Source organism: Lathamus discolor, chromosome 19 (genome assembly GCF_037157495.1).
Source record: "Lathamus discolor isolate bLatDis1 chromosome 19, bLatDis1.hap1, whole genome shotgun sequence".
Lineage (NCBI taxonomy): Eukaryota > Metazoa > Chordata > Aves > Psittaciformes > Psittacidae > Lathamus > Lathamus discolor.
The window spans coordinates 4822935-4844419 of NC_088902.1; the positions used below are offsets into that span (position 1 = coordinate 4822935).

The following is a 21485-nucleotide window of genomic DNA, read 5'->3' on the forward strand; positions in this document are numbered from 1 at the left end:
TGGCTGCGACAAAGGAGACATTTTAAAGGCCATGGAGCAGTTCGTGTGTTCAAGGGAGGCCACGCTCAGGCAGCACAACAGGATTGCTGGTGCTAGCCCAGGAGGCTGTTTCGAGCTGCAAGAAGGCGATGTGGACCTTGTGTCATTCACACGCATTGAAAGGGGTGCTTGGGACTGAGGAGGAGGAGAAGAGAGGAATCGGAGGGGAGGAACAAGGGTGGGGAGAGTCCGTACTTCTCCCAGCAAACTTCCAGCTAGCTCTTGGCTGAGCTGTGCTGTGCAGGCTAAAGCCAGAGCTCACTGGGCTCCGATGGGAGGCTCTGCACTGCCAAGGCAAGTGATGTCCCTCCTGTCCCATCTAAACAAGCACACAGGATGGTCTCTGACAAACGCTCTCCAGCACACAGCGGTTTAACAGCTCTCACACACTAATGACAGTCCTGCCACTGTAAGGCTGCAAATCTGTAAAGGCACCAGACCAGGTATCTGCACAGGACCTGTTCCAGTACAGCAGCACTAACAAACCAGTACCGAAGGATGGGTTCACTCATACCACCCAAACCAGCCACAGACCATGGCACCGGCTGCCTGGAGCAAACCCATCTGCTCCACAGGCTGCTTCATCATCCAGCACTTCCCAGCAAGTGCAGGAGAACATCTCCATAAAAACATGGTAAGAGTATTACTACATTTACACCTCTCTGTTGATCTGAAATATTGCCCCTTTTTTGCACGCTCCTTGGCAACTGTGCAATGTCACTGACACACAGTTGGGGAAGGGTGCTTGGAATGACAGCTGCACTGGTTTCTCCTGCTATCCAGCACCGTCACCATCCAGGGCAATGCAGCATCACAGTGTGACCACGGGCGCTGTGGGATTGTCCTTCTCTAAGAAAGTCCCTTCGAGGTCAGGTTTCTGTTGGATGCCTCTTCCTTCACTGACTGCAGGAGGTGGGGAAAAGAGAAGTTTGGAGAGGTCTCATTCTGCCTGGCAATATTTCTGCATTCCCTTTTGAAGGTATGGAAATGAAGTCCAGACACACAAGAAGGTAGTGACAGGCACCCTGCTGCTCAGGGAGACTGTGGCAGGACCTTGATCTTTCAAACCTCCATCTGTTGCACTCATCACCCCCATCCTCCACCTCTCCTGCAGGCTGGAGCCTGTACAGCGACAAGGTAATTCAGACATTTTAAATGCACATCGATAGAACCTGCACCCACGGGTGAGTCTCAGCTTCAGGGGTGTCAAAGCAGACTTAGGAAGTGAAACTGGGTTAAGCCATGTGGCCACCAGCAGACTGGAGTGGCCCAGTTGCAGTTCAGAGGCTGACAAAGCCCAGCTTAGTCACCAAGGTGGAGTTAAGCAGCTCTGAATTGCAGGGTTGTGCTCCAGTCCCAAATGAACGGTTGCTGCATTGCTCCACAGTCACGTTTCTGCTGAGGAGGGGTGGGGAAAGCTCCAAACCCAACGTTTCAGTCCAGAATGCGCAGCTCGAGCCGCAAAGCAAACCAAAACCTGAGCTTTTGATTCCCTAATTCAAAGTTAATTAGTCACCCAGTGCAGATGCCTCCCAGATTGACAGAACGCATCTGGGCGGACAGTAACTCATTTCAAAGAGAAGGGGTGGCATGAGAATTAGTATCCGTATTAGCCAGGAGAGAGACAGCAGAATGAGAGCAATATGGGTTTCATCATTTGAACAAAGGTGCCTCATTTATGGGTTTCCTCCTGCAGTTTTGTACTGTTTGCTTTCAATGTTTCCCCTGTCCAAGCAGAAAACTCGGCTCTTCCTTTGCAGTGCTCCCGTCCTCACATCCCCATATTTGTAAGATTCAAGGTCATGGTTTAGATCTGACTGTTTCTGCCTGTTAAGGATATTCGTCAGTGAGAACCAGCAGCCTGCTCTGTGCTGGAGCTGTGCTGCTGCTGACTTGGCTGAGGAATGTTTCTACAGCTCCTAGAGACAGGAATTAAAACTCACCTTCCATGAGCGTTTGCACAGCCCCTGGACACAAACCCCTGGGACTGCCCAGAGAAAACTCCACGTTTCTGCGCAAAATCACAGAACCCCAGCCTGGTTTGGGTTGGAAGGGACCTCAAAGCTCCTCCAGCTCCAACCCCTGCCACGGGCAGGGACCCCTTCCACTGGAGCAGCTTGCTCCAAGCCCCTGTGTCCAACCTGGCCTTGAGCACTGCCAGGGATGGGGCAGCCACAGCTTCTCTGGGCACCCTGTGCCAGCGCCTCAGCACCCTCCCAGGGAAGAGCTTCTGCCTAAGAGCTCAGCTCAGGCTCCCCTCGGGCAGGTTCAAGCCATTCCCCTTGGCCTGTCCCTACAGGCCCTTGTCCCAAGCCCCTCTCCAGGTTTCCTGGAGCCCCTTCAGGCACTGGAGCTGCTCTCAGGTCTCCCCTTCAGGAGCCTTCTCTTGTCCAGGCTGCCCCAGCCCAGCTCTCTCAGCCTGGCTCCAGAGCAGAGCTGCTCCAGCCCTTGCAGCATCTCCATGGCCTCCTCTGGCCTCACTCCAACAGCTCCATGTCCCTCTGGTGTTGGAATACCATGTTTCAATACCATGTTTTCTTCAAGAAAAGCAGCATGACAGATCCACAGAGCTGTTTTTCACTGTGCACTCAGACTTCCAGTGTAGAGCAATGCTCCCAGCAAAAATCAGGTGACTTCACCCAGTAACTACCACTAAGGATAAAGTAGTGTTAGAACAAAGTGTTTTCCAGTGGAAGTTGCTCAGCATTTGCACACTGCAGGTGTTTATGGACCAGCTCCCCCTTCCCGACCCAGCTCCCTTACAGGGGATGCAGCAGCACAAACAGGCCGAGTTAGGAAGGAGGGACGCCGCAGAACCTTGCAGGGCTATTAACAGGCCATGTCAGGCTAAAGGAGCAAGCCAGCACTAAAACAAGAACCAGATGGAAACACAGCTATTTCAAGCTGAGGGACTTTCCAAAATATGACATATAGAAATAGAAATCTCGAGGCCCTCGCAACAGTCCTGACCCATTTTGTTCTTTATCTAAATTCATCGGATCATCCATAGCTCCCACCCGCCCCGGCCACACCATGGCTGTAAACCCCTTCTGTTGCCTGGTCTGTGGAAGCAACCGCTGACACAAAGCAATATTCTAGTGCCACTGGCCAAACTAATGCATAACTTCAACACATTGCTATCCAGCTATGCTGCAGACCTATTTCTGGCCTTCCTTCAACAGCAGCAATGCACAAGGTTGTGTTCACTCCCAATGAGGACATCCAGGAGCAATGAAAATAAGCCCACATATATGGATCCCCATGCCCCAGATTCCCCCCAGCAGCACCCAGCATTAGCTACGTGCTGGTTACCTGCTATAATGAGGAACAAAAAAGGGCTGAAATTGGAATTGAAGCAAAGCTGGTGGGAAATTCCTGCCGGGAAGGAGTTTTGTAGCTTAAGGATTCTACGTCTTGACATCCAAAATAATGAAGTAGCTTCTGCCAAACTGTTATTTCTCATTGGGAAACTCCATGTCCAAGAGCAAAAAACTAACGACTTTCCAAAGATGAGGCTTTTTCTGACGAGAAGCATGTGGGAGGATATAAACTGAGAACAAAAAGTGACCTTTTAAAGACAAGGGGGACAAAACTTGCATCGCTGGAACACACGATTTTTCCTACAGTGCTAGTTTCTAAAGCATATTTTATTGTCAGGGAATTTGACTTCAGTATTCCAAACAAATTTAGATTACTCTTCAATTCCTTGTTAGCCATTTGGCAATACAGCCTCTGCTTTTCACTCCTTCTGACCCTAACTGGGAGAGAAATCATCTGCTACTTAAACATGGGACTGCACCATTCTGCACAGCACATCCAGGCACCAGGGGCTACTGGCCTCACGGGGGCTCTGCCACAAAGCAGCACCCACCAGCACCCTGATGAGATGGACTGGAAGGCAAGGCCTGAGCAGGATTCATTCCGGTTGTGCCATCTTTCCTTGCACAATTTCTCCCTTCTCCGAGGCGGACAGCCATGTCCCCAAGGGCTGCCCAGATATCTACTGCTGTACACAGGGATCTTAATCCAGCACATCCAACACATGGAGGGCTTTTTTCTGGTGTCCTCAACATGCTGTTGAGGTGTAAGCCCAGAGGAGGCCACGAGGATGATCAGGGGCTGGAGCACCTCCTGTATGGAGGCAGGCTGAGAAAGTTGGGGCTGTTCAGCCTGGAGAAGAGAAGCTGCGTGGAGACCTCAGAGCAGCTTCCAGTGTCTGAAGGGGGCTACAAGGATGTAGAGAGGGACTCTTCAACAGGGACTGTAGTGACAGGACAAGAGGCAAAGGACAAGCTCAAAGAGGGAAGATTTAGGTTAGATCTAAGGCAGAAGTTCTTCTCTGTGAGGGTGCTGAGGCGCTGGCACAGGGTGCCCAGAGAAGCTGTGGCTGCCCCATCCCTGGCAGTGCTCAAGGCCAGGTTGGACACAGGGGCTTGGAGCAAGCTGCTCCAGTGGAAGGGGTCCCTGCCCGTGGCAGGGGTTGGAGCTGGAGGAGCTTTAAGGTCCCTTCCAATACAAACCAGGCTGGGATTCTATGATTCTATAGGATGTCTTCAATCACATCAGGAGAAACATCCTCCCTGTGGCCTGCTGGAGGACTGACAACAAAGTACGATCACCAGCTGACCAGGGCGCACAGAACCTGCTACAAGCAGAGAGATTCTTCCTTTCCATAATCTTGAGTGTCCTGATGAGATGGAGTTTGACAGTTTCAAACAGAAACTGACGTGATGCTCCATTACATGTGTGAGCACAAACATAGAATCATAGAATCATAGAATAGTTAGGGTTGGAAAGGACCTCAAGATCATCCAGTTCCAACCCCCCTGCCATGGACAGGGACACCTTACACTGAACCATCCCACACAAGGCTTCATCCGACTTGGCCTTGAACACCGCCAGGGATGGAACATATGCTCTTAAGCTTTAAAAAGTAAAAAAATATAAACACAATTAGACATAAAACAATAGTGAGGTTTATTCTGTCTCTGGGCTACGTTACAGGGAGCAAGGCTGCTCCTCAGCAGCAGGTCTAGAACAGCCACTCTGAACACTACCTGTGCTATCTTGTGGGATGTGCTGCATTCAACTGCAATGGAGCTGGAGAGGTGCATACACACGGCACTGATCCTGCTGCCACCCTGCCCATCACAGTGCTCCCAGTTCCTTCCGGGAAGAAAGCAAAAGGATCCCGGGACACCTGTGGGACAGCTGCCAGGTCGGCAAAGGGACAGGGCCCTGGGGTGAAATGGGATAATTTGAAGTGACTGCAGAGGCCTCCCAGCAATGCCAGCGAGAGCCAAGGGCTCCGGTGGGTATCGGGTGCGCTGCTAAGCCCAGCTCCAGCGCCTCGGCAGAACCCACTCGTTGACAACTGGGAATGATCAGTCACCCTGCAGCACACCGACGTGGGGAGAGCAATTGACTAAACAAGAAGTTAAAGTTACCTTAAATAGTTATGAGTCTGTGACCTTGTAAATCATTCCTGGAGGACTCACTGGTTTGCTTCGTCTTCCTGGGACTCGCAGATTGGATTTGAGCTGGTTTTGTGTTACTCATCCTCATCATAGGCACTGCTTCACATTACAGCCTCTTAATTCAGCAGCTTGGTGAATTAGAGGAATTGACCTGAACACATTTAGCTGCCACCCTGCAGTCCACTGCTGCCTTCAAGCACAAACAATGCACTGTCCCAGAGCTGTAAATAGGAACTGAGCAGCCGCACTGGAGATTGAAATGCTCTGTTAAGAGGGACAGCAGACAGCAAGTCTGCCACCCTCGCAAAACATTGAGGTTGAGAGAAACGAACACAAGCAAATTGGGCTGGAGAAGCCACAAGGCAAATCCTCTGTGCAGATGTGAACATTTTGCATAGGGATATCTGTGGAATGAAGGCAGATTTCTGTAGTGCCATCCCCCTTCACCTCCCAAGAAACCCAGGGCAGCCAGACGATAGAACTGCTCTTTCCCCATGTTTAAAGCTCGATGACAGCTCCTCCTCCTGCAGCACTTTTCTGCTACGTTACATTGCTCATTGTTATACAGGTATCAAAGATCTCCTTTCCCCACAGCATACACAATGTGTGCCCAGTAGAGCATTCTGTTTGTCACCAGGACTAACCAGAGCCCATCTCTCACAGCCTGATGCTGCACCTAATTAAATGCTCCATAATTTAGCTGTAGTCACGCCAGTGACGCACAGGCCCATCTACATGACCTTGGCCGTGGGCCAGACGGCTTCCCCCCCTCCTCACCCCTGTGTGTGCTGGAACTAAGGATCCAAGGGTAAAATTAGGGGAAAATACCTGTTCCCTTAAAAGGACCCTGGTCCGCAGCCAGCAGGCACAGGAGGAACAGCACCATAAGCGCTGTCTGGATTAAAAGGTTTTATTTTCTTATCAGCTAGCAAAAACATTCACCTATTTTGCTCCCATTTAGTAGTCAACTTTCCCTGCATCACAGCAAAACAGTGCAGGCCCTGAGGACATACCTTACCTTATTAGGCAACAGCAGTCCAGAAAGTGGAGGGCTTAGAGCCTTCTTGAGCTTAAAAAGACAGCCCAGGGGAACATCCTCAGCCTGCGGCCACAGGGAGTGAGGGCAACAACAGAAGTGTTGCCTTGAGGGGGTCACCGGGACCCCTCGGGTCCCAAACACACAGGCTGGCAGTGGCAGGCAAGGCACAAAACACTAAAGCCCTGTCTGATCTTTCTAGTTGTCAGTCAAATCCATCTTGTCAAAAAGGTGAGCACTGTGATCACAACTGGAAGAGATGGAAGATAAAACACCACTAAAAGCAAAACAACTGTGAGAAATAGAACATCACAGAATCACAGAACCATTGGAATTGGAAGGGATCTTAAAGCTCATCCAGTTCCAACCCCCTGAAATGGGCAGGGACACCTTCCACTAGAGCAGCTTGCTCCAAGCCTCATCCAACCTGGCCTTGAACACTGCCAGGGACGGGGCAGCAGAGATTCCAGGGATGGGGCATTCATTCCCTGGCCCCATGACTGAATTCTCACTGGTATTTCAGTCAGTGCCTTGAGAACAGGAAGGTTCATCCTAATGCCAGGCATCCCACCCTGCTCAGTCTGGTTCCAGCTCAACCCTTTTGACTCCTGCAGGTTTTCCTTTGTGAGCAACAGAGACCAGACTGTGGCCAGACGTTTTCCCCCACCTCTGGTTTGAGCTCAGGTCCCCCCCAGACTGAACAAAGGCTCTTTCCTTCCCATACCCTCCCCACTGGAATCCCGCACAAAACTCTCCTAAAGCTGCTTCCCCAGAGGCTTTTTCCAGCTGAAGTCCTTGTGCCCTTGAACATTTATTCCACAATAAAACTTTGTCTGCTCTTCCAACTTTCCACAGTGCATCCAAGCAGGCTGCATCACAAGGAGAAAGGCGGGGTTGGTAGCAAACACATGAAGGTTGCCTGACACATCCCGTTACCAGACTGCTTGCAGTTGCCTAAACCTCAGCCAGAGCCTCTGGGCCGCTTTCCCACACTGGTGCTCCTAAGTTTCAGCCAAAATAGTACATCCACCTCTGAGAATTAGATCAAGATGTATTTGCTTCTTTTTCCAATACTGCATTTACCTTTTCCTTGCTAAACTCCAGTGCCACAGAGTTTGGAGGAGGGAATTCAGGCAGGGCCGTTTCTGGCTCCCATGGAAATCTTACTATCAGCCAAGATACAAACACTGGAGGAAGAAAATAACTAACTGTTCACATAGAACCAGGAGAGTCTGTGGGGATTTGCAGCTAAAGCAAATGCTTCAGTATGTTCAAGCTCACAACTGGGATGGTGGCAATCGCCATTCCAGAATGATCATTATTATTGATGAATTAGTGATTACTAATCACACTTCCCGCTTGGTACTAGAACCAAAAGCAAGGAGCTGCTCCACGATTCTTGCCAAAGCGCTGGCCAGTCAGCAGGGCAGAAATCTCTCTGATCTGGATGTAAAATGGGAAGACTGACCAAGTGACATGATGCTGGAGGCATGCAGCAAAGGCAAGGAACTGGAAAGTGGATAAAAACAAGAGGAGTGGAAGAATGGGAAAAGAAGCACCACCAGAGTGTAAGGAGAGCCTAAACCAGGCTCTAATGTATGTTGGGTGTGTAAGGAAACAGGGGACTTGCCACAGAGCACGCAAGCACTGGGAGCTGCTCTAAGGTCTTCCGTTAAGGAGCCTTCTCCAGGCTGCCCCAGCCCAGCTCTCTCAGCCCGGCTCCACAGCAGAGCTGTTCCAGCCCTCGCAGCATCTCCGTGGCCTCCTCTGGGCTTGCAGTATTGCAAACAGAAAACCAAAAATGCACTCTGAAGAGCATTACTGACAATTCTCAGCAAAGAGCCAGTTAATTTCGACAAAACAAGGCTTCAACCATTCTACTGAAGTGAAAAGTACATGGAAAGGCTCCCGCAAGTTCAACGTTTTCTGGCACAGATTAAATGTCACTCAAGCACAGTGACCCCTGAGCAACTTTCAATCTGCTTGTTTTCCCCAGGTCTTGTATATCATGCTGTAATACTTTGGACATGTAATCAGCTTTAGCATTGTCAGAGTAAGTCATCTTGTCAGCCTCAAATGTGGTTTTAGACTAAGACAGACAAAACCAAAAGAAACCAAAGCAGTTTGGAAAGACTCAGTAATTATTATAAAAGGGAAAAAAAGGGCCTTGACAGTTCTGAGGCAAGAACAGGGGAACAATGAACCATCTCTGATGTGCTGCTCACCAAGACCATTTCCTGCAAGAAACCAAACCCAACAAGGAGACAAAAGACACTGTCCAAAACCTCTGCATTGGGGTGATTGGGGTTCACATGAGGAATGAGTAACCAATTTGCTACTCAGAACTACCTCTTGGTTCATACTCAGCTCCTGACCAGAGCCTGAACCTCTCGTATAAACAAGAGTCAAGCCATAGAAGACTTCTTGCCACCAACATGCAAGAGTGAAACACCAGTTATTCAGATGTATGCTTTCACTTACCCGAGTTTCCTTCACTTCCTCATTTCCATCAACTTCATCACCATCCTAGGATGAAAAGCAAACGTTGTAATTAGGCAGCCTTGGAAACAACCAGATTGTATGACAGGAAGATAAGGTATTGCTTATGATTTGATGTCAAAGCTTCTGTCAAAAGAAAACCTGCCTAAATACTTCTGGCTGATAATCAAATCAGGTTTGGTACCTAATGGCCATTTAGAAGACCTTGGTACTAAGGACATAGTTCTCTTGAGTAACTGCAATGTGAATGCTCCTCCAGAGTCAGTAGGAGAAGGAGGAACACTCCTTAATGTACTTAGGGAACACACATGACACTTGGGAAGGTTGCGTGTCTGAAGTGTTGACGTAATATTGACTTTCCAAGAATATCCTCCCCTTCAGTTAGGCTCCAGGAGGGAAGCCTGCTCATCCCAGAGAGCCTGCACTTACACAGCCTCTCTGTAACCCACTGCCTCTCTGGAACAGCTCCAGGCTTTCATGGAGCAGTGGTAAACCACCACGGCATCCCATCACCCATAGTGAACTCGGGGTACTTCAGAAGTTGTAGCTGCAGTTTTGTACAGACACAACAGGGAAATGAACTGTAACTCTGAGAAGCAATTTGCTTTCTGCTCTGAAGCTGGGAATGCTGCTGCAGTGACCCAGCAGACAACTGGGCAAGATGGAAAACACTTAAAATAATAAGAAAAAAATAATTATATTTCGCATGCAAGAAAAAAAGATGTAAGAATCATTTGAAAATAATCAAAAGGGGTTTTGCAGCAAGTCTTTCAATAGAAATCCCCAGGCTTCCAGCAGAGCCATTCAACTTGTCTTAGCTCCAACTATCTGCTGTTGCCACAGGGGGGTTTTCATTGTGTTGAGCAGGAAGCCTCTTCCCCGGAGGTGCATGAAGGAGGCTGTGTCCATAGATCTGTTGCAGTCTTCTCAATCGTGATTTCATAATATTCTGTCCTGAAAGAGGTGATCTGTTTTCCTCCCTGAGTCTCTAACAAGGGTTTGGAGGGCCGGATTTCTTCCCTCAGACTGAAGAAATCCTTTTGAAACCAGGCCTAAGAGAACTGACCACAACACAGCTCTTCTGGTGCTGGGCAGGGGATCCAGACACAGGTTTTATTCCTCACTGACTTCCTTCTAGGAGGCCTAAAGCACAGCCAAATCTGGGCTCAGACTCCCACTTCCAGCAGGTTGTGACCTCCAAAGAACCTGGAGTTCTGACCTCTCTTCTCCCATGTGGGCTCTTTCACAATTCTGCAAGGGCCACACTGATTGACAGACCAAGAACAGGCCTCTAGAACCTACTGCTTGGGTTCTGCACGGGCCAGACAAGGATGCAATGCCTTTGGACATCACGTTTGACAAGCCAGTCAAACAGACCTGGACAGGGAAGGACTAATGGGAAATCAACTGCCTTGGAAAAATATACGAAGCTCGGAATTGGAAGGAAATTTACCCGGAATGTTACAGGATGAGTTTCTCTTCTGTAAGGAACTCAAACTTACATCTTTTGTTGAGAAAATGATGCCGGTGCCTCTTCGCCTCTCTTTTGGCCGCCGCCTCTCCCGGATTGACTGTTTGTTCGGAGATCTGTCATCCAAATCCTGATCTTCACACTCTGGCCAAGCAAAGAAAGACTGCTTTGGTTTCAGTGATTTACATCTGTGCTTTTGCTAAGGTACTGTGGTTCTTTTCAAGCTGATCAAGGCCATCTTGGCTTGTGTTATATTACAAAGGAGTTATTAAACCAAATGAAATGGAAGCTTGGTGCCTTACTACATCTGTTACCTGCACTCCTTCCTTCATCAGAGGTTACCCTGGCTGTCAGCTCTCCCCTAATCATCCTGACTTGCTCCTATGGGAGTAAGTAGTAGGAGAATCACTCCCCCCAGCTCTAGGATAAAATGTTCCTTGGATTACTATCTCATTTACTTATGCAAATTGGAAAACATCCCTTTATCCCTCTCTGTTACAAGGCTGTATCCTATGCTAGGATTTCCATTTAAACAAATAGCATTTGGTTTGTGAGGTGACAGCTCCCCATCCTGCTGCCCTCAGAATAGCAAGTAAACATCCTCTCCCTGTCTGTACACATGGAAAGTTCTAAACCTCATGAAAATCCCTGAGCATTGCCTGTTCTGGGTACGTACCATTTTTCTCCATCTCTGTGGCTGCACCTCGGAAGTCTGCTGGGTTCACAGGGTCAAGACCTAGATACTTATTTGTTCGAGTCAGGTATGAACTTGTATAAAGGAGAGGTGCTGATGTTGAAGGAGACAGAGGTGTCGTAGGTTTATCTGGTTGTACTGGGCACCGTAATCGCCGATAGACAGTCTGTAAAGAGAGAACCATGACAGCAAGTAAGTAGAATGAAGAGGAATGCGCAGATTTGGCAGTTCAGGGAACTTGGTAATCTTTTGGAGCGTCATGTTTTCTTCACTGCTGCTGAGAGTGATGGCCTCCATCCACCAGATCAGGTTCGCTCCATCAGATGGGGATGAATGCTAAAAGCATTGCACAGCTCAGTGTGGGAGCAGCCTCCCAGAATGGGAAAGTCTGGGATCAACCTCTTTGTCCCTCCAGCCAATGGCAGGACAAATAAGTTATCTAATAGAAATAAAAGATTTCGAGTGAAAAACCAGAAGTGATGGCAGGGGGAGAAAACTGCTCTCTCTGGCTTTCCATTACACACAAAGCACATGGAAAAATGTGAGCACAGGGCCTCAGCTGAGTCTGCACAGCAAGGATGGATCCAGGCCATGTTTCTATCATTAGCCTTTTCACTCCACTTTTGGTGATCTACATGGTTTTATTTTCTGGCAAGAGACAGAAAAGTAAAATTCCCAGTGGGGAGCGAATGAGCTCCAATACCTATATACCCCCATCCCTCCTGCAGCCTGCTGAGGTGAACTACCAATCCTCAGTGTTATAGAATCATGGAATGGTTTGGGTTGGAAGGGACCTTAAAGCTCCTCCAGCTCCAACCCCTGCCATGGGCAGGGACCCCTTCCACTGGAGCAGCTTGCTCCAAGCCCCTGTGTCCAACCTGGCCTTGAGCACTGCCAAGGATGGGGCAGCCACAGCTTCTCTGGGCACCCTGTGCCAGCGCCTCAGCACCCTCACAGGGAAGAGCTTCTGCCTAAGAGCCCATCTCAGTCTCCCCTCGGGCAGGTTAAAGCCATTCTCCTTGGCCTGGCCCTACAGGCCCTTGTCCCAAGCCCCTCTCCAGGTTTCCTGCAGCCCCTTTAGGCACTGGAGCTGCTCTCAGGTCTCCCCTTCAGGAGCCTTCTCTTCTCCAGGCTGCCCCAGCCCAGCTCTCTCAGCCTGGCTCCAGAGCAGAGCTGCTCCAGCCCTCACAGGATCTCCGTGGCCTCCTCTGGATCGCTCAGCAGTATTCCTGCTTTCCAGCAAATCTGCCTCCCTTAAAATAAACAGACATCCCCAAAAAAACTCCTCCTGATCTCGGTTATCCTAAATGGCTTCATTAGCTCTGAAACACTGAGAACTGAGGCCAGGAGGATCACCTCCTCATCCGTATTCCTGTTCCACCGCGAGCGGGTCTCCTGCCTCTCGCTGCTGTCCTCAGCAGGCTCGGTGCTCTCGGCTGTCCCGCTCTGCTGCTCCTGCGCTTGCCGCTCTGCCCGGGACCGGCTGAAGGTTCTTTCAGCCTCCTGAAGGTCTGTCAGGGTCACACCCTGCAGAGAAAGTCCAAGAGAAAGGTGGTAAATGGGCACGTTTCCATTCCAGATCATCCAGGTCAGTTTGAAATTCCCAGCGGGCCTCCGCCTGGCCAGGCCAATGCTTTATCTCTGTGCAAACAGAAGGGATTCTGCTGCCTTTAACACGTTTGGCAGCGTACTGACATCAGCACTGACTCAAAGCAACCCAAGCACACACGATCAAGCGACACACTAAAAGAAGGGTATACTGCAGAAATGAGAACTCCAAACCCCAACCCGTGTGTGCATGGGGAGTGTTTTGTAACAATTCCCTGCAGGAACTTTGGCCAGAACCTCTCCAACACCATGTGAGGACAAGCCAAGCCCCTTGTCCTAAGTAACAATGTATAAGAAAATCCTGCCTCTCTATTCATGAGCTCTCTTCGTCCTACACACGAACAAGAGTATTTCCATTCCTTACCTGTGTGGACCTGCGGGTCTGCCGGGCCTGCCTGGATCGTGCCTTCCTCAAGGATTCTGCTTCCTCATCCCGCACTGGAGTCAGATATGACCTGGAAAAAGGAAAAGGGGCAAGAAGAGGTTAAACTGAAAGCAGATGCTCTGTGCTCTGCCCTCCTGCTGCTGAGCTACTGTTCTCTGTTATATGGGCAAAAAGAATTTCACCTCTATCTACCAAGGCTGCTGCCTTCTGCTTTGGGACAACTTTCCTGGGAGTCTGATACACAAATGACATTCTCCCTAGAGGCTCTAAATAACCTCTTTAGTGTTGGACATGTCCTGTTCAAAAAGGTGCAACTATTCACCATGTGATTTGCTCCATTCTGTGCTACTGCAGCATTAGGAAAAAGAATAAAGCAAAGCACAGAAACCATCCCTCATTCAGATAAAGATCTCAGGAACAGAAATCCTGCACTGGCACATTCCTCAGACCTTCCTTCCTGTCATTATATTCATGATCATATTCCTGCAATCTGCTGTCTTCATCAATATGAAACCCATCGCGCTAGAAAACCTGCCACATGGCAGGCACCTTGTAGAGACAAAACACCTTGAAAAAAGCCATGAAATGAAAGAAACGACCTTCGCACCTCCAGAATAAAGCATGAAAACCCCTTGGTTAAGATGCAGAGCTGGTCACCACCACGTTGCATTAAACCTGCGAGATTCCAACAGAATTATGCACAGGAAAATGCATAAACGGAGCTCTCTGCCCTGGCATTGCCTGTGGAGGAGCTGGAGAGGAATTCAGCACTGCTCTGATCAGCCTGATTTCCATATCCGTGGAGCAGCTTCCCTCTTAGGAAAGATTAATTAGACTGGACTCTTCAGCCTGGTGAATAGGGAATGATTATTAACAGTGCCTCACTGTGCAAGGATGAAGGTGCCTGAAACATTCCTTTGTAGCTCTACCACTGCCACAGGTTAACAGAGTATCAAGGATCTACATGTGGTCAAAGAACAATTAGCCAAGCAAGGGATGAACTTCTATTAAGGAATGAAGGACTATTAAGGAATAGGATTACTTTGTCCTTGGACTCTTTTCCTGCTTTTCCACTACTGACCACTTGCATGGAACAGTTAGCAGGCTGAACAGGTTTTGCATCTGATCCAGTATGTTAAAACATTTATGAGAAGGATTATCAACACTGACATCATCTGTAAACCTGGATCATGCTAAAACCATCTACCATGATGACTTTAATCCACCTTCTCCATCTAGTGCTCAGCACTGATTTAGCTGTGCACTCCACAGTTAGCAGGGGTTCCTCGGACTGTTTGGAGGTACATCCATGGGAGCTGGTCACCTCACGTCTTCTGGTGTTGTGGGACACATGTGAGAGTCTTCTCACCCCAAACTGGTGTAAGTATTCGACCTGATAAATCACGCCCCAAACTCCCCTGATCCTCAGAGAGCACAGCAGAGCACGCAGGATCGATGCCCCTTACTGCAGACTTCTGGAGGAGAGAATCCCGCTCGGGGAGCCGGCTGTGATGGAGACACAGAGCTGCACTTCCACGGTGCCATTTATCACCTTCAGAGAGAGCCTCCAGCACAGATCATGTGAGTGCATTGCAGAGGAGCTCATTTCTTCCCATTGATTACCCCGACAGCCACACTAGCTGTGATGGATACACCAGCATGGGAAGTGCCTGAAATTCAGGGGGCCGATTGCCTCCCAGGGACAGGCTGTTTCCTGAGCAGAAAAGCTGCTGTCTGATGAGTGAAAGCTGTGCAGCTCCTGAGTTTGCAGACAAGCTTTCATGCAGTGCACGTGGGCTACCCAGGTAATGGCACATTAAGGAAACAATGAGCATTTGCTGCAGCTTTTGACACAAGTGGAATAGCTGCTATTTGTACAGCATCCAGAAGTAATAAGCTGCCTGTAGGAAGAAGGCATTGGGAAAATGCACTGCAAATGAAGTTCAGAGGAGTAGTAAGGAAAAATAAATAGTTTCTGGAACGTATAAACCAAGTAAATTTGTAGCTAACTGAGGTGGGCAACAGCTTTGAATCAGTGCATTTACATCACATACAAGGATGGAGGTGTGGAGGAGTTACACACATAGCATGTGAATAAGAAGAGGAAAGATGAGACCTGCCCTTGCCTGAGGAGGAACTGGGCTCATACAGGTGCTCTGGAGCACTCCTGGTATGTGTGAGCAACACAAGGTCACGTTGACAGCACCTGAAGGACTTTTGTACACAGAAAAAACCACAGTGAACTCCCCTGCACAGGAGGACAAATGAGATTTCCATGGCGGTTTCAACCGAGGTTTGGCAAATCCATGGGGAACAGCCCAGCCGGGTCGGCCAGGGCAGGTCTGCTGGAGCACAGCACGGCTGAGGGATTCCCTCTGTCTCAGGGTTTAGCCACAGCTTTGCATTGAGGAGTGTATGGGGACAGCAGGACATGAACCATTTGTGTCTCTCCCTCCATCGTCCTCGTCTCTCCCAGGGTTTATACAAAACTACAAACACGGTCAAACAGCAGCAGCAGTTTTGGGTGTCCAACAGTGACTTAACCTCCAGCCGAGCCCGTTCTGCAGGTCCGAGGGGCTCAGTCTGGGCTGCAGCCTTTATCGATTGCTGACTTCTGCTTTCCTTCCATTTACCCAATCCCCAGTTCTTGGAGCTCACCCAAAGCCATTTTCCAGGCATGAGATAACTGAATTTTCTGAAACAAGTCTTTGCACAGGGACACGGCTGGCTTCTCCTCGTAAGCAGCTACAGCCTTTTCCTGGCGGTGAAAGGTGGTGGCTGGGCTGTAAAGCTATTTCAGATGCAAACCCCAGACTCCACACCAGCAATTCAATCACATTTCTGCTCTGCTTGATGGGGTTTTTTTGGTGTGTTGGCTATTTTTTTTCCTTTGGGGAGGAGGGAGGGAAAAGCCAGATTTTACAGTTGTAGCTGATGCTCCGCTTTGCTTACAAGCTGAATGTTAAGAGAGCAGAGTGTGCTAAATGGGATGGAAGAAATAGAGAGCAAATTCACTGCAAGGAGATGACAAGTGTGCTGCAGCCACAAAGCACGGCTGGATAACAGAGGGAGAGCAATACCCTGCTCTCCAAAGCAGAAAAACTGCAGATCGCAGCAAGCTGCAGGAACAGGCAGCAAATGGGGCACGAGGCGCTGGGCGAACAACCCCCTGTGGGGTTAATGATGTTTACAAGAAACCCAACACTTGCCAGTGCAGTGTCTGTGGCATCCTACTCATTCAAGCCGGTATCACACGACCCAAGTGGATCTGCAAAGAAATGGTCCTGTGTGTTGTGTTTTCCCAGCATAGGCTTCCTCCGAGGAATACCTGACACCAGAGCAGCCGTGGTGCTGTGTTCAAGGCATGCGGAAAGCAAGAACAGATTCTCCCCAGAGTTCTGGTTGCAAGTACAAGCAGCAGAATATAAATTGTGAGAGATGTGGACGTGAGAGCCAGCAGAAGCACTGCTATAGCTTAGAGTTCCAGAGGCAGAGACCTTGTCCTGCTGCCACACAAGAGCTATAGGCTTTTGATTTGTGCATTAGCTAGAAAAGAGCTGGGAAGTGCACGATGAATCTGGTTCCCATTTTCTTCCCGTTTTCAAGAAAACACCTATTGTCTCTGTTGGCTCTTTGAGCAACCTGGTCTAGTGGAGGGTGTCCCTGTGCGTGGCAGGAGGTTGGAACTGGATGAGCTTTAAGGTCCCTTCAACCCAAACCTGTCTGGGATTCTATGAATCAGGTCAGTGTGACACAAGACGGATCCCAACTGCTCATCACCATCTCAAAGCAAAAGGAGCTGCAATAAAATACTAATAGAAGGAGAGATTCAAAGCAGGGCAGTGGTAAGCCTGGATATATATACAAGCTGGTAAACCACAGGAGCGTATCTGCGTGCTGGAGATCCTTTGCCAGAGGGAAAAAAAGAACCCCCTCCAGAGTAAAGGGTGAATGATGCAGGACAAGAAACGACAATCCTCTGTTAACCGGTGCACAGGTAACATGAACAGATGATGAATTTCTCCAAGTACAGAGCTGCTGACAACTGGTTCCCTCCATCCCACCAGGTCCTTCTCCAACAAAACCACACTGCCACAGCCAGCACAGTCAGAACACGAGCTGTGAATGTGATGCTGTTGGTCATGAACTGGAGCTATGCTTGATGGCAGGGCACTGGAACAAGATGATCTTAAGGTCCTTTCCAACCTTAACTATTCTATGACTCTATGTGGCTCTTCACAGAATCACAGAATCACAGAATCCCAAGGGTTGGAAGGGACCTAAAAAGATCATCTAGTCCAACCCCCCTGCAAGAGCAGGGTAACCTACAGTACATCACACAGGAACTTGTCCAGGCGGGCCTTGAATATCTCCAGTGTAGGAGACTCCACAACCCCCCTGGGCAACCTGTTCCAGTGCTCTGTCACTCTTACAGTAAAGAAGTTCTTCCTGATGTTAACGTGGAACTTCCTATGCTCCAGTTTACACCCATTGCCCCTTGTCCTATCACTGGATATCACTGAAAAAAGCCTAGCTCCATCATCCTGACACCTACCCTTCACATATTTGTAAACATTGATGAGGTCACCCCTCAGTCTCCTCTTTTGCAAGCTAAAGAGACCCAGCTCCCTCAGCCTCTCCTCATAAGGGAGATGTTCCACTCCCTTAATCATCTTTGTGGCTCTGCGCTGGACTCCTTCAAGCAATTCCCTGTCCTTCTTGAACAGAGGGGCCCAGAACTGGACGCAATATTCCAGATGCGGCCTCACCAAGGCTGAGTAGAGGGGGAGGAGAACCTCTCTTGACCTACTAACCACTCCCTTTCTAATGCACCCTAAGATGCCATTTGCCTTCTTGGCCACAAGAGCACATTGCTGGCTCATGGTCATCCTCCTATCCACCAGGACCCCCAGGTCCCTTTCCCCTTCACTACTTTCCAGCAGGTCACCCCCCAACCTGTACTGGTACATGGGGTTGTTCTTCCCCAGATGCAAGACTCTACACTTGCCCTTGTTAAATTTCATCCAGTTTCTCCCCGCCCAACTCTCCAGCCTGTCCAGGTCTCGCTGAATCTTCTAAGAGGGAAGTTTGCCGTGGGCAGGAGATGCTCCATGGGCCATCTTAGCCTGAATACTGTGATTCAGGAGTGACTCTGAACCACACTCACCAGACTGGAAACCACAGTGACAGCTTTCTTGGAAGCCAGGACAGACAATACGGGTAAGGGCAGCCAGGCCCAGGTTTGGCTTCCTGCACATGGAAAGCCACACAGATATTCAGACTCTAAAATGTTTGAAATGGCTGTTCTTAAAGTACAATATCGCTATCCCAAACATGTCAGGATTTTATATCTTAATCATATATCTATCGCTCTTACTTACATCCATATACATTTATATGGATGTTATATATATGTGTGTGTATATATATATACATACACACATACTGAAAAAAGGAGGATAGGAAAAAACCCCAGCAAATCATCAAGTACTGATACTGTTCCCCTGGAAACAACTGGAAAAGTACAGCATCCCAGCAATGCATTCCTACCAACTGGAAATTTGCCATTGGCTAAGGAACTATCTCTAAGCTGGGGGAGGGAAGAGAAGCAAGTGCGAGTTCTTGCAGGCAACAATGCTGACAGCAGCTCCCAAAATACAACTCCTTAAGTTGGATAATAAAGTATGCGCCAGGTGACAAGCCAATCCTTGACAAGCACAAGGAGACAGAAAAGGAAACTCTCCTGCTCTCGCATCCCAGCAAGAGACAGGTTTCAGTGTTTCCCTGTGAGTAGCCCTATGCTAACATGCTCTGCGCATCAGGCCACAGCACTGACAGGACTCATCAGAGACACTGCCATGAAAAGTTGGCTGACTATCATTTGGGAAGACCACTGACAGCAGGAGAGAAGGACAACACATCTCACTCTGCAAGCATTGGAGCTGGGAATGAAGAGACAGAGCCAGCCAATGCTGAGTTATCTGATAAGCTGAGGACAGAGGGATAACAGGATCCTGCTCTTGTGAGCTGCCGTGTTTCAGTCTGGACTGTGAGTTCTCAGCTCTGGGAAGTTTAAAGCTCTGCATTTCAAGCATCTGTTTACAGCATGATTAGCAGGTTAACAACAGAAGATTAAATTCTGTATTTGCAACAGCTTTGCTTCACTCAACATGTTCAGGTGCTGATCCAAGAGATTAAGAGACTTGTGATCTTTGTCATTTGTTAATCACAAGAAGTACCCTCTTGTCCCTCCGAAGAACTCACGCTTTGATGTGATGTTTACAATGGGTTGAGGTTATACATACAGCAGCTGATGCTCTAAGAGTACTTCCAGCATCCAGCTCTTGTGGATTTGGTGTGTGACTTTCCATCTGCCCAGGCTCAGGTCTTTCCAAGCCCTTCACAAGGCAGAGCTGCTCGTTTGGTGGGAACGTGGCCCTGCTTGCTCTCAGCCTGGGGGGCTTGGTATTGTCTCTGCCAGAACAATAAAGTACAGCACTGGAACCTACCAAGAACTCAGAGTTTGGAGCTGGAGGAGACAGCACATGGATTGGAAGCTTTTAAATGATTGAGGTTATTGAAGATGCTCTGAGGGCTGGAGTTTCAGAGCTAATGAAGCCATTCAGAACAACCGAGATGGGGAGTTCTTTTGGGGATGTCTGTTTACTTTAAGGGAGGCAGATGTGCTGGAAAGCAGGAATACTGCTGAGCGAGTCCAGAGGAAGCCATGGAGATGCTGCTGGAGCAGCTCTGCTCTGGAGCCAGGCTGAGAGAGCTGGGCTGGGGCAGCCTGGAAAAGAGAAGGCTCCTGAAGGGGAGACCTGAGAGCAGCTCCAGTGCCTAAAGGGGCTGCAGGGAACCTGGAGAGGGGCTTGGGACAAGGGCCTGTAGGGACAGGCCAAGGGGAATGGCTTGAACCTGCCCGAGGGGAGACTGAGCTGAGCTCTTAGGCAGAAGCTCTTCCCTGTGAGGGTGCTGAGGCGCTGGCACAGGGTGCCCAGAGAAGCTGTGGCTGCCCCATCCCTGGCAGTGCTCAAGGCCAGGTGGGATGGGGCTCTCCTGCCAGCTGATGAACAAAATGAAGGCAAAGATGTGAGTGTTCTGCCCCCATCAGTGTTTTGCTTTCCCATTTTCAACTGAGCCCACACACTTTGACATTTTAAGCAACCTCGATCAGACCTCGTACAGCTTCCCCCAGCCAGTTCAGTTTTAAACAGAGCAAGAAATCCCTCAAAACCAAAAGTAATTCACTTGGCAAAAATCGGAATATCTGCAAAATGGCTTTTTGCAACTAAAGAATAAAATAAAATCAAAACTTGGTGGTGACAAAGAAGGTTCAGCTTCTGAACTAGGGAAGCCTGAGGAGAAACGTTCCCTTGGCAAATACAGCAGCACATCAGAGCAGCCTCCGGCCGCCACCTCGTGGAAGCGGCCACCAAAGAGATGCTGAGAGCAGCTTCACGAAGAGAAGCAGGGATCTGCCCAACTGAGTTACTGAAAGCATCCCCAATATTAACAACGTAAAAAGTTTTCCATTGCTATCGAGCTAAGATCGACATTTCTTAGCATGTGGCAGTAGCTTTGGGTCAATCTCGAGTGCCCACTATTCTCTGCTCAAAAAGTTTGCTCAAAAACCTTTCCTATAGAAATCCCAGGGTGGCAACCTGGCTTTTGCCCCTGGAACACCCATGGGTCGGTGCTGTGGAGCAAAGAATTTAAGGGAATAGCTGGTTTTATGGTAAATTAGCTCTCAGTTGTACCATCCACAGTAGCTCACTAATATTCTGGGGACATTCTTTAGTTTAAAGGCCATGTTTGGACACAGAGAAGTATTTGCACATGTTGAAGTTAGGAGATCCCCCAACTTTGAACATCCAGTGCCCAGCTGGAACCGACCCTGGCTGCAGAACTGCATTACACAAATGTGCTGGTAGACACAAGGATTAAATGGGTGAAACACGTCCAGGGTTATGGTTAGTAAGGAGGGAGGAACTGCAGACAGATTTGGCATGTAGGGATGGGAAAGGCAGATTTACCTTCTGCTTGCTCCATGTTGTCAAGCTGCAGTTCTTTTACACTGGGTAGCTCAAGTGGTCCCTGCTTCCTTTCCTTGACCATTCCTGGAGGATCCTGCATATATCCCTGCTTTGAGCCAGGCTCCCCCCACGAAGCAAATGCCAAAACCTCCCCCTTGCCCCTGGATGCAGTCAGCGGGCGGCTGAGCTCGCAGCACCGCGCCTGCTCATCTTCCTCACAGGAAACCAGGCTCAGCCCCA

At 49.1% G+C, this 21485-nt stretch overlaps 1 protein-coding gene across 10 annotated transcripts in view; it reads right to left on the bottom strand.

Annotated features, from left to right (window-relative positions):
* The window catches only part of PPP1R12B (protein phosphatase 1 regulatory subunit 12B), a 105468-nt gene that overhangs the window by 25839 nt on the left and 58144 nt on the right, over positions 1–21485 (bottom strand). For all 10 annotated transcript variants that reach the window (XM_065698576.1, XM_065698575.1, XM_065698573.1 and 7 more), the window contains 5 exons: positions 13189–13279; positions 12573–12743; positions 11199–11382; positions 10554–10666; positions 9034–9078 (listed from right to left, as the gene is read on the bottom strand). In XM_065698576.1, the coding sequence (XP_065554648.1) occupies positions 9034–9078; positions 10554–10666; positions 11199–11382; positions 12573–12743; positions 13189–13279 (604 nt within the window). The remainder of the gene's footprint in view (positions 1–9033; positions 9079–10553; positions 10667–11198; positions 11383–12572; positions 12744–13188; positions 13280–21485) is intronic.